This window comes from Leptonotus elevatus, chromosome 1 (genome assembly GCF_054856555.1).
Source record: "Leptonotus elevatus isolate MCC_2025b chromosome 1, RoL_Lele_1.0, whole genome shotgun sequence".
Lineage (NCBI taxonomy): Eukaryota > Metazoa > Chordata > Actinopteri > Syngnathiformes > Syngnathidae > Leptonotus > Leptonotus elevatus.
Genome location: NC_141239.1, coordinates 51,057,806 through 51,071,001, shown reverse-complemented (window position 1 = coordinate 51,071,001; position 13,196 = coordinate 51,057,806). Strand labels below are relative to the sequence as shown.

The following is a 13,196-nucleotide window of genomic DNA, read 5'->3' as shown; positions in this document are numbered from 1 at the left end:
TATTTGGCCTAAAATGGCTGAGGAAAGGTTGCTGATCCCTGGTTTAGGGTTAATCAGACGCATTGTAAAATTTGAACTGGGGTGTGTAGACTTTTTAATACCCACTGTTCAGACACCTTAATGTTTTGTTGGTTTTCTTCCAAATATAACATAAAATATTGAGATATTTGACAAAATATTGTGCTGTTATTGTAGCTTGTGTAAATAGACCAATTATCTGTATTTTTTTTAATATTTTTTTTATTTTTAGGGTTAGGGTTCAAAAGAAAAACTGAGAAAAAGAGAGATAAACCAAAATAAAAAAAGACTGTTCAGTGGCTCTTGTGAGAATGAAAAATCAAAAAGCAGATCACGACATATGAATGACTCCCAAGCCAGCAGCTTGTGGCGAACCTGAGGGAATTAAGGGCAACATAAGCCCGTGGCGAGCGGAGGCGTGTTGATGACATGACGAGAGTCAGTGCCTCTGCTGGCTGAGCGGCATCAACCAGCAGCTCCTCGCTGGGCATATATGGACCTGCAGCTCCAACACAAAGGTGAGACTTTTGGACAAAAGTCACATTTCTAGTCCAATCCGATGAGAACATCTCTTTTTGTCCTCGCAGATCCACTTCACGAGCTTGAATTTTTCAGTGGGACTTGATGTGGAAGGAGCAGCACTCTATGTTCGAGTGACAAGGAGATACGAAAAGAAGCATCTTTCTTTCCCCAATCATGAACGGATACAATTTCAGCATGTGGAACTCCACGGTCGGAGCCCACGCCAATCCGCACTCCACGTACTTAGAGGAGCCGCTGTACAAGCAGTACAAGCCTGCGGTAAAGGAGCTGATCCCCCTGCCCAAGGCTGTGCTCTACCTGCTCATGGCGGCCCTGGTGGTGGTTGGAGTGGCATATGCCATTATTGGGCATCTCATTAAGGATCTGGCCATTGATATCGCAGGTGTGTTTGCAATGTTTAACCATTTTAATAATGACGTTTCTTGAGTACACTTTCAGTCCTTCTTGTGCGTGCCTGCAGCTGACTTGTTTTAAAACGTCACATTTTCATAGACCTAATTGCAGGAAGTGCAATGGCAACATTAGGTGATGATTCTGAACGGAAATGCCAAGGAATTGCCAAAACTTGAAAAATAGTTGGATCACGGCACTTCCCACATACACTTTACGATCTGATCGACTGGATCGTGATCAGACGGTGTTTTGCATTTTTATGCAAAATCGGTGATCGACTGTAATGTCATAATTTGCGTTATCGAGCAATGGCATCATTGATCGGATCTGCAAAATAAGACATTACAGCAAAAAAGAACTGAAAAAAAAACTGAATTACTGAGGATGTTCATGCATTTTTTTTTTTTAATTAATGTCAGAGAAGGAGATGTGAACATCTGAACATGTAAACATTACATTACATTTTATTAAACTCATTCACTGCCATTGACGGCTATAGACGTCAAAAATTCATTTGAACTATTTCTATTAGTTTAACATTTTTTTCCCCCACTTGTTAACAAGAGTATGAAAACCTAGAACAAAATGTTTTATTGTAAATTTAGAACAGATATAAATGGTGTGATTAATCGTGTGTTAACTATTGAAGTCATGCAATTCATTACAATTAAAAATTTTAATCGCCTCAGGCAATTTAAAAGATTATAAAAAATTCGGGGCGCCAAGTGATTTTTTTTAAAATTGTAATTAATCGCACGACTTCACTAGTTAACTCACAATTAATCACAAATTTTATATCTGTTCTAAATGTACAATAAAAAAATCTAGGTTTTCATACTCTTGTTGACAAAAGTAGAAAAAAATGTTAAACTAATAGAAATAGTTCAAATAAATTTTTGACGTCTATAGTCGTGAATGAGTTAATGTTATCAGCATTTTTTAAATCATTTTTTGAATTTATTTTTTCTCATGCATTTCAATGGGCATCAATTATAGGTAGATTTTCACTATGACGGGTGGACTGTAAAGTTGCCAAATTGGATATATTTTGCCTTCTTCTGATCAGTGATTATCTTTTTTTTTCTCCAAACTCGCTGATCACCTCCAAAAATCCTAATCATGTTACGCCTGTTGTTTTTAAAAATACAATAAATAAAGAAGTTATTTAAGTAGACATATTTCTCCATCCTGAACTCATTATCACTCTCACGTTCAGACTGCATGTTGGGTCCACCTGGCAATGAAGACAAGGACCAGGACAACCCCCCACAGGGCCAGGCCAGTCACCCCCCGCCACACCCGTTTGCCCACAACGCCTTCCACGTGTGGGACCAGGATGACGTGGTCATCCCTCTGCCGCTGGACGACAGCCCCGAGACCAGCCCGCTGTTGCTGGCCACCATTCCCTACATCCCCTCTTTCTTCCCACACCTCCACAGCCCGACAAGTCAGAACTCTCCTGCTCTCCTCGACCCGGAAGATCACAATCCGAATTGAGAGGACGCTGATCGCGCAAGACGGCTTACACAGGTGACAGCCCATCAAACAGACTGACATTAAACAATGAATTATGGAAAAGATGTATGGAGGTGACTTCTATTTGCATGCAAAGTGTCAAAGCCTCATGCAGACATACCAGGAGATCAAACCGCTGTGTGCTTGTCTTTCAAATCTGCAACGGTTTCTGTGAATAATGCAACACTCAAGACTGCAGTTTGGACTTTGCAAGTAGTGTATTATATTGTCAGTGCCAGCGTGTCTCTGCACTTCGTATCACATTGTTGTTACTCTACTGGTCAGACTCTTCTATTGTGCTGACCTCTGAATTCAGTCTGCACGTCAGCCAGGCGGCCATTCAAACCTTTAAAGTGATCAGTTGGCCTTCGTACACACTTCACCAAAATGCTATTTGAAGTCGCTGGGGGATTAACCTTAAGACGAAGACTTAAGGAATTCCAGGGAGTCCACTTGTACACAACAAGAGTTAATCCTGGAACCACGTTCTGTGCAGGGAAAACACGAGGTTTTCCCCAGATGGTGTGCGCAAGACTCAAAGCACAAACGTAAACTTACAGTACACCGAAAGGAACCGTTATTAAAAACAGAAATGCACTCCTCTATGGAGGACTAAAAATGCCAAAATATAAAATAAAGTGAAAATAAAAACGGATATAAACCATATAATTCAAAAATTTAATACAGAAAATAATATGAAGGAAAATAAAAACACCAAATAAAGAATAAAAAATAAAAACGAGAATCCAAAAAAAAGAATTAACTGTCAATAAATATATAAAAACGCTCTGCTCTCATATTTAATGCTCACTCTACCATCGAAAGGCAGTTTACAACGCAGCAGTCAAACCCAAGACACGCTTTGGACCGCCCCCTCATTTGAATAATATTTCGACCTGACAGAGCGTCTGCAGCATGAAATAAATAAATGTGAGAGCAGAGCGTTTTTATTTATTGATTGAAATTCAACTCTATTTATATATTTATTTGTATTGTATTTATGTATGTATACGTTCGTTGTTTTTATTACCGTTTACATGTATTTTTTGTATTTAAATTTGTTTTTATTTTACTTGCATTTAATTATTTTGGCATTTTTGCTCCTCCATACTCTACAAGTCCAATACCCTTCTGGGAGCACTTATCGCAAAATGTTGGAGCACATTTGTTGGAATTTTTGTATGTTGATCCAGGGGTCAGGGGGGATGAAATGGTTTGACACGGCACGTGCCAACAATTTTCTTTAAAAAAAAAAGTCTTATGCTCATAAGGAATAAAGGAGCATAAAACGCACTCACACTCATCAAACATATGGCTCTTTCCCTATAAAAACTGAAATACAGGCGACTTCAACCGGTCAACACAGTATGAAAAGCAAGTTCAGTGACTGTGAAAAATTGGAAAATTGGCTTTCTAACTACTTGTTTTAGAATCTATATTTTGTTCTCTGGAGGGCCTGCCCAAGTGTGGAATTAAAGAACCCTGTAAATCTTTTGTGATCTTGTTTCTGGAAACGTGTCTAGAAGCAAGCCGTTCTACACCACCACAACAGTGAGGTTAGATTACATCCCCCAAAACCAAGTTTCTTCGGCGATGGCAGGATCAGCTAGTAGCATTACAACTGGGGTACTCATACTTTGTGAGACCAACGTATGGACCCCTTCAGTGAAGGCATTTTTTTTAATGACCTCCTCATTAATCATAGGCAACCCAAAATGCCATGGGAATGATTTACTATGAAAATATTTCAACCTAATACTCATGATTTCTTAATAGAAAGGAACTTAAATTCATCTGAATTACATTCAATAAATTTTATTGTGCGATGCTTCTACATGGCTGCAAAGTGAGGGCAGCTAGTCCCCAAACAGCCAAGACGAGCAGAATTATATATATATATTTTTAAATTGTTTCCATGTGACATGAAATGAGCCTGGTGGAAGGCAATTACGGAGTTAAATGGGGTGAACATAGCCCAAGACATGGTTGCCATGCAAAAGTACCGCTTCATAAGAGCTTTTTATTTGGTCCAAAGGTGAGGTAGTGTTGAGTACGTTTGTTTCATTGGCGCACTGGTCCCCGTGTTGTAGGTATTCAATGATACAACATTTTAAGCGGAGCCACAAGTTACTGCTCACAGACCCCAGTTAGCAACACAAGAGTGTCAACATGTATGAGCATATTGTTAGATCAAAAATATGTTGATGAAAATCGAAAGGTCATTTGTAAACAATCACTGGGATTACAAAAGTTGTAAGCATATTGATCATGACCAAGGTGGATAAATGGAGGTGATAAGGTAACTTGAGCAGGTAGAGCTGGTTTACCATTTTACAAACTTCATCTTAGTACTTAATAACATGTATGCAAAGTCAATGTGTTTCATTAGTTGTACAAGATGCAGAGTCACCCAGAAGTCCATATAAGAGAGAAGCGTAGCAGTTTTACAGTTTGGAAAATGTTTATTTTATTATTCAAAAGGAACCTTATTTACCTGTACAGTTGAATTTCTTCTTATGACAGAATGGTGTTGGTTCCTTGGTTCTTATTTGAAATTATAGTGTATACAAAAGCCTCTCACCTGATTTTAAAAAGCCATAAAATGGAATTGTACTTAAGTTATGGCTGCAGTGACAGAGAGTGTCCAAGATAAAAAATAAAAAAGGTCTGTACCAAACTCAGGAGTCCAGTCGACAAATGGGGCTGTCATAGACCATCTGTAGATTGACCTTGTGTCCCACCAGCTCTCGGATGTTGTTAATGCCATATTTAATCATGGTGGGTCTGTGGGACACATGAGAAGGCTGAGTCAGCAGCAGCTCGCGGAAGAAGAGGGGCTCACTAAATATGGATTCCTACGAGACTTTCCTCAACTCCATAACAGCCACAAAATTGACATCAAACGATCATCAGCAACTATGTATAAAATAATTCCCTCATTCCGATGCTCGTTGGATGACTCATTCTACATCACTCGTCCGGTTACAATTAAGAAACATAGCACAACGCGTTTCATTGATTTGTTTACCTTTCCAGAGACAGCCCCCATGCAATAACAGATACATCCTCAGGGAGACCCATAGGCAGCAGCATCTCCGGTCTGAAAACACCAGAGTTCCCCACTTCCACCCACTTCTTTAGTCCTGTATGTACAGAGAAACATCATACACAGTTATGACAAACTATCTACTGTCGTTAGTTTCTGTTCAAGCACAAATGAGGAACAATAATTAACTCTTTGGTTGACTCTCATTGGTACTGAACATTAACATTAATGCTGCGCTCCAGCTAAAACCTTCATTAAAGAGTTCTTACGCATGTGCAAGGTAGCAGAAAAAGAGTTGTCTTTAAACTAAAAGTCAGTGTACCATTGAAATGACTTGAAATATATCAATGGTGTGAAGAATTTTGGGTTTAGTTGTCTTGGGAGCAGCTGCGACAGTTGGTCAAGGAGGAGAGATGAATACCTTCATGATAGCTGAACACCTCCATACTGGGCTCTGTGTAGGGGTTGTAGGCAGGCTTGAAACGTAGTTTAGTAATTCCTTAAAAAAAAACAAAAAAAGGGTGAGAAATGTGTGCATCTTTGATTCTATTTCTACTTAGTGTCAGATGAAAAAGATCCAAATTGCTCAATCTGTTAGAATATGTGAAAACGCATTCTAGTGCCAGGTCTTTTTTTTGTTGTTGTCCCTAACGGCCTCATGGTCTGACCGATGTGAGTAGACCTTTTGAGTTGACCTTCAATTATGGCATTGAAGTTCAAGTTGTTAAAGGATTCAGGGATTTCAGCTGTACATTCTAACCTAGTTTGGTGAAGAACTGATGCAGGACACCCATGAGGTCCCCCAAGGTGAGCCCATAGTCAGCCACCACGCCCTCTATTTGGTGGAACTCAGCCAGATGGGTGGCATCTAACGTCTCATTCCTGAAGACCCGGTCGATGGAGAAGTATTTGACGGGGGTGAACTTCTCCTGGTGAAGAAGAGACACGGTTAGTCCTCACAATGTGACGCACGAGCATGCTGAGGTGCTATTTAGACTCTCTGTACTCGTCACAGCTTTCCAGGAAATGATTGAACCCGAGTTCAGAGATTGCTCCAGTTTAGCTGCCAAGAGCTTTAGTGAGGTCAGACGTATTGCATGGGATGTGAGCAGGTTAGGTCTGGGTGCACTGGAGCAAAAGCGGTCTCTAAATTGTTCCGCACAGAACTGCACGGGCACACTGTTTGTAAAAGCATTATGTGTGTAATTCCGTCTTTCACAGTCCAAACGCGAGCATGTGCAACTGACCTGTTGCGCAAGTTTATACAGCATACGTGCACTGACTGCTGTAGTGTGCGTGCGGAGGATATTCTTCTGGGCCTCCTCAATCTTCCACTCGCATTTGTACCTGAGGGGGCAGCACAGTGGAAGAGCAGTCAGCAGTCAGCAGCTGCCTCACTTCAGCAAAGTGTAGCTTTGAGCTCAAAGTCTTTCACAGCTTTCATTTTCAGTAAATGTAGTCAATTTCCATTTTGGATGAATAAAGTAACTACCTATTTACCTATATCTATACTATATTACCAAATGTATTTGCTCAACTGCCTAGACTCAAATGTGAACTATTGTGACATTCCATTCTTAATCTATAGGGTTTAATTCAGTCCACCCTCTGCAGTTTTAACAGTGTCAACTCTTCTGAGAAGGCTTTCCACAATGTTTCGGAGTTTTTTTAATGGATATATTTGACCAATGTTGTTCATATGGACCACCATGGATGAAATATTGCAATCTTGATTTCATGACCGGCTCGCGAATCTATTTCTGAATGGAGAGCTCAGCCTCATTCATTTAATTGCTGCTGGAGCTCTCATTCAAGTGAATGGGAATATACAAAAAATAATTTTAAAACCACAATCATTACAAATCCATCCACAAGTACCATTTAAATTGTAAATATAGTTCAGCGTTGTTGTAAAACATAATATTTATTGTATATACTATATTTTTATGACTTTGGCAAAGAGCAGCGGTAAAATAAGGAAAAGAGCGTGTGCCTCGGCAATGCTGGCTGCGTTGCTGCCTGTGCGCGACTTAAACTGTCAGAAAAATTCAGTTGCACAATCAAGCGATGGGATCGATGATGGGATGCCGCTTTTTTTATTTTTTATTTAAAGGTCGAGTATTGTCATGCAATCTACCAATACTACCTTCGCGGTCGACTGGTCGATCGCCATCGACGCATTGAGCACCACAAAATTGGGAGCATGGAATTGTCCAAAATATTGTCACCTTAATACCAGTGGGGGGAGGGGCTCTTGGAATTTTTCAGCATAAACCCATTTTGGGCTGTTCAAAACATTTGCCTTGTCTGCATTAGTCTTTAGAAACTTTCAAAAACTCAAGATAAACTGACAAAATGGAGCCTCATTTTTGACATGTGAACAATTAGCTGGCATTAAAGTAAAGATACAATGTGTAGATTTTTTTTGCCATCTAGTGGTTAACTAATACAATGTAATGACCAACATTCGAAGCGCGTGTATTTTAAAGCACACACTACGGTGCTAACCTGGCAATAGCCAGATTGATATTGTGATTCACTCAAGGGAGTTCTCCACAATATCAATCTGGGACTGCTCCACTGTGATTTGCTCAGGAAAGGCGGGACATTCTGTGCTTCTAGCTGATTGGACGATGCGGCATTGTGCGCGTTTGATTTAACCAATCACGGCCATGGATGAAAATGTCTTCGCTCTTTGTCAAATGGGGGGGGGGGGGGGCAGTAAAAAATGCAGGAAGCGCATCTCGCTATTCAACATTCAACAAGGAAACGGTCAGTAATTCATTCGTCCATGTTAGGTTTGTTTGTTTACCCCTGGAGTAGGCGCTGGCTTCCTGGTTTTGTTACAGCTGCATATCACGCCACAAACACAATGTTGCTCTGTGATTGGGTGGTTCAGATCGGTGGAAATCAATGGGCTCAAATACCACGTGAATTCAACTTTCAGAGCAAGGTTACTGCGGTCTCTCAGAGAGACCACACTTTGCAAGCCTACCACTAATTACTTTGTTTGCGAAAGTTCTTCTCCTTCGGGTATCTATAGCAGAAAGATTGGGGCGAAATATGTCAGCCTCCTGTAAAGCTTAATAATAATAATAATATATATATATATATATATATAAAATGTACGTTAATGTGATAGAATTCTTTTTTGGCATATAATTGAAATTAATAGTGCTTTTATTTTATTTTATTAATGAACACTGAAAAATCAAAAAATTGTACACTGTCCCTCAAGATAAACATAATTTTGATATGGGCACAATTGGCTGGCATTTAAAAAAATGATGCAACAGAAACAAAAACGCCTTTTCGAAAGATGTAAAGCGGTTTCTCGGAAAAAGTGATTATACAACTAAACTGATTTTTTTTTAAACAGCTTAATATTTCTTTTTCTTGACTTTCTTTACAGAAAACAGAAGTGGTTCAGAAAATGGATAGATGGATGGATGGATGGTTACTTGACACCGTTTTCATTTGTTCCCAATACTGACATGTGAATGAAAAATAAACTTTTTTTAAAATGCATTTCTTTACTTAGTAAACACATTGCTGTTATTTTAAACACATGACATGCAGGTTTTCAGTCTTTAAAGCAGCTTTGTGTGAATAAGGCATATTTTGCAATGCAAAACCTTATTTGGCTAATATCTATGGAATACTGAACACTAAAACCTTGATCTCATTGACCCCACATGTGATTATCTCACCCTTGTGAACCAAAGCCGCCCTCCGAGTGGACCCTCTTCACTCTCTCCAAGTAGTCCTGTGGTAACTCAAGGGCGAGAGCAGGGTCTGAAAATGCAGTACAATGACTCTTGATGCAAAAAAACAAACAAGCATGGAAGTTTACTGCAGGTGAAATAGGCGACACACTGTCTCACCGGATAGGAAGAAGGTGTCATGCTGGTCTCGGGCTGGGTGCTGCTGCGGCTGAAAAAGCGAGTCAAAGTTCCAGAAAGAGCTCTCTATGAAGTTGTTAGTTGGCATCTCAGTGAAACTAAAGACAAAGGTGTTCAGCACATCAGCGTTGAAATATGTTTTGCAAATTACTTCATAACAGAAGAACTCACCCCATCTCCAAGAAAATCTGCCTGAACTGTGTTCGCACCTTCATCAACGGATGCAGGTGGCCACATTCAGGGGCCACACCCATCGCATCAAAGTTGTACGGTTTGAAGCTTTTCTCTTTCCAACTGCCGCTGTGATGCAATAGATTAGAAAGAGGGCAAAGACAGAGATGTTGTCATATGCTTTGATAAATAACATTCAGTCGACTTTATTATAATTCAATCAGCGACATTAGGCACAATCTAACGACAATGTATTGTTGTGATAGACGTATACAGTTGTGTAGAAAACCGTCTAAACCATTTTTACTAAAGGTACACTGAACTGAGAAGTTATTTTGCACTAGGTACTGTAATACTGTAATACTCTTAGTTTAGACCAATCATTTATGAAAAGACTTAACTTATAAATACATATTCATTTCAGTCGTCATGCTTGTGCCGCCCTGCCTTTAGGACAATGCCCCCATCTTTGGAATTGTCCCCTTTAATGGGCGTTCAGTGCTCTGCGTCCTCTGTCTGAAACCCTTCACACTGACACTGACGGACAGATGAGGGCAGACGAGACAAACACCAAAGTTTTGCAAAAAAAAGAAAGAAAAAAGAAGCATTTGAACTGAAGATCTGGACTTACGTGGCAATCATCTCAGGGGTGAGCTCTGTCTCCTGTTTGGTGACGGTGGTGCTGAAGGAGTTGCCTTTCGTGATCCAGTAGGACTTAACCGTCCTGAACACATTGATAAAAAAGGAATCAACTCAATCTCGACTCTGTGGTTGTGACTCACCATTGTAACTCTTCAAAATAAATGATGCTGTTAAGACAGTCCAGAATTTAGATCAGAAATTAAAGCCCACTTGATTTTTGCTGATAAGCTTAAAATATTTTTTTAACACATTTAAGGTACAAAAATGTGCTTAATTTAATAAGTTAACTCTCCCTAAGTGAAGTAAGTGGAAAAAAGCATGTATACTACAATTTTTTATTATTTTACATTTAAACATGTCATTGTAACAGGATTTCTCTTCATAAGCAAAAAGATTGAGTGTGAACACTGTTAAGTCAATCAGCACCAATTCTAGCCTCATGCAGACTTGTCCTCTACTGTCACCCACTGGTACATGAAGAAAATACATCCACAACTTACACCTCAGCAAGAAGTTTTCGCTTTTTCAGCTCATTCTTTTCTTTCTCATCCAAGTTTGAAGAGATGCCTTTCTGAACAAGAAGCAGCTTCTCTCTTACCTGGTCCTCTATGCTGTCCCCCTGTGGAGCCAAACAGAACCACACAAATAAAATAAAAAAATACATCTTCCCAGACAGAGGAGTGTCAAACATAAAAGATACTGTACACAATTATATACCCTCTAAAAGACATACATACAGTTCTGAATATCCTGGGCCCGCCTTCATGCCCTTTGTCCAATCGTATCCACTTGTTGGACATGGCCTTGCTGAAGCCAATCTTTCCAAAGGACAATTTCTACACACATAGACAAAAACTATTCAGAATCAGAAATAGCACCACACATGAGCTGCCATTTCAACCACCTACTAGTATTTAAAGGTGTACAAAAAATCTTTGCAATAATATATTAATATTGTGTTTGTAGAATAAGAATTAAGACCAATTAATTTGCCCATTTTAAGAGGCTGACATCTTGTGCAGCACAATCCTGCAGTCGACTGAAATTGACATCAAAGTGCCCTCAGGCTTGCAATGTGAACGTCATGGGTCAACTGTGTTCTATGGGTATGGTCAAGCAACGCGCAATGCAAGTCTGTCGTTCTAGTCGACAGCGGCGTGTGGTAAAACATCAGTCTCTTAACTGGGTTCATTCATATTCCACAAACACAGTATTAATCAGAATACTGTGCTTAGAATACTGGGGCACATAGAACATATTATTGGAACGATCTTTTTATACTTGAGTTTTCCTTAATGTGTAATTATAGGTCAGCCTTACCATTAGGTCACTTTGGGTCAAACCCTCCAGCGGAATAGAGTTGAAGACCCGAGCTTCCTGGCTGCCTTCCTCAGCAATCTCCTTGCCCTCGTCTGTCAGCTCCCAGTGTTTGGAGGAGCGCAGCTCAGCTGAGATTATCTGAAGGCCAGACAACACACAATGCATTTAAAAAAATATAATTCATTTGTATATTAAGTAGCAGGAGTCGCCACAGCCAATCATCCTCTTCTATCTCCCCATTTCCTCTGCCTCTTCTGCTCCAACTCCAGCTTTCTGAAAGTATTTTCTCACCATATCCACCTCTTCGGTTGTTGCCTCCAACCTGGCTGCTCTATTTCCAACATCATTCTACCAATACCAATGCTTCCGCACGTTTAAACAATCTCAATCTGGCGCCTCTTGCTTTGTGGAAAGCCTTCTGACAGTAGCATTTGAAAAATAAGAATACATATCATAGATTAATGAAAGGATCAAGCCGTTCGTATAGACATCACTTGGCTTATAATAAGTAATGTTGACGGGTTGGTCAGGCTACAGTATTAGATCTGTTTCACACATAATTAGAAACTCTGCTTTGGTTAGTCCTCCTTCCCAAGGCGAGGTTTAGGTTGGGTTAGGACTCGGAGGATGAATGCAAGTTTGGATTGGAATTTTGACAACCGGCAGTAATTATAATTAGTCTTAAAAAAAAATCCGTAATTCGTTCTCATAAATATACTGTATTTCATTATCGTGATTTGCGGTCACTGACACAAAACCGCAAATACTTACTGTACTCCTACGCCGTAGTTGAAAGAAGTACACATTTATAATACAATTGTATGGTGTCTGTATATTTGTGTTGTTTTTAACAAAATATAGACCACCTTATGCAGAATACATTAAACCTGTCTAGCAAACAACTCTCATCTGTCGTCTTGAACCTCATTGCATCAGTCACATTAGAAATGTTGACCTGACAGCCTGACTTCCGCTGCACTTCAAACACGGAAAACTCACTTCGCCGAGAGACTGCAGACTCTTCACCGCCCCCACTACGACCTGGTGGTCCACTCCGAGGCTGCAAGCCACATTTAGGCTTTCAATGCCGTCGTCCGCCTTCTCAATACGCTGAAGAAGGGTCTCCACAACACGCGTGTCCGCCATACCCGGTTTCTCCACTCAGCTCAAAGGACCGGAAATGACGTCACCCGCTGTGTATGATAGTTAATTTTTTTGTACTTAACAACATTTTTGTTTATAAAGTAATCACCCTGTAAGAATGTTTTGTAAATGTTCAATTTATACATGTATTTAAAAAAAAGTTTGCGAGGGGAAAAAATGTATTGTAAAGAAACGACTGAATAACCTTTTGAGGAAAAATACAATAAATCGTTTTTGAAAGCTGCTCTACGTGTCATCTAAAATCATTACATATTGCAGAAATTATTTAGCGTGTCAATGTATGTAGTTAACACTGCATACAGTAAAACGGGAAAAACTAGGAAATGTATGTATTCACGCTGCAAGCTTAAAAAAAAAAAACTGTTTTGGGTTGTTTAAGAGTTTTGATTTTAGACTAATGGATTGTATTGACGTCCTCGGAATAAATCTCGTATACAGTCCCCTCCAAAAGCATTGGAATAACTAGGTCACTCAATTCATTT

General features: G+C 39.7%; 2 protein-coding genes across 3 annotated transcripts; one reads left to right on the top strand and one right to left on the bottom strand.

Moving 5' to 3' along the window:
- Nucleotides 1-417: 417 nt before the first annotated feature.
- Nucleotides 418-3,963, top strand: LOC147184326 (uncharacterized). Its single transcript, XM_086068210.1, has 3 exons — nucleotides 418-536; nucleotides 606-943; nucleotides 2,171-3,963. Exons 2-3 carry the CDS (start codon nucleotides 715-717, stop codon nucleotides 2,449-2,451), a joined length of 510 nt encoding a protein of 169 aa, XP_085924336.1. The 5' UTR covers nucleotides 418-536; nucleotides 606-714; the 3' UTR covers nucleotides 2,452-3,963.
- A 948-nt stretch (nucleotides 3,964-4,911) lies between these two features.
- On the bottom strand, nucleotides 4,912-12,715 carry farsa (phenylalanyl-tRNA synthetase subunit alpha). Of its 2 annotated transcripts, XM_086068197.1 has the most exons (14): nucleotides 12,550-12,715; nucleotides 11,551-11,688; nucleotides 10,968-11,066; nucleotides 10,731-10,849; nucleotides 10,220-10,312; nucleotides 9,589-9,717; nucleotides 9,400-9,515; nucleotides 9,226-9,310; nucleotides 6,763-6,862; nucleotides 6,276-6,444; nucleotides 5,937-6,014; nucleotides 5,498-5,612; nucleotides 5,143-5,253; nucleotides 4,912-5,050 (listed from the first exon to the last, which is right to left on the bottom strand). In XM_086068197.1, the coding sequence occupies exons 1-13, from the start codon at nucleotides 12,694-12,696 to the stop codon at nucleotides 5,148-5,150; spliced, it is 1,494 nt and encodes a 497-aa protein (XP_085924323.1). In that variant the 5' UTR covers nucleotides 12,697-12,715; the 3' UTR covers nucleotides 4,912-5,050; nucleotides 5,143-5,147. The 2 variants fall into 2 exon arrangements, with proteins under 2 accessions (XP_085924323.1, XP_085924314.1); XM_086068188.1 differs by having other exon boundaries at nucleotides 4,912-5,253.
- Nucleotides 12,716-13,196: the final 481 nt, after the last annotated feature.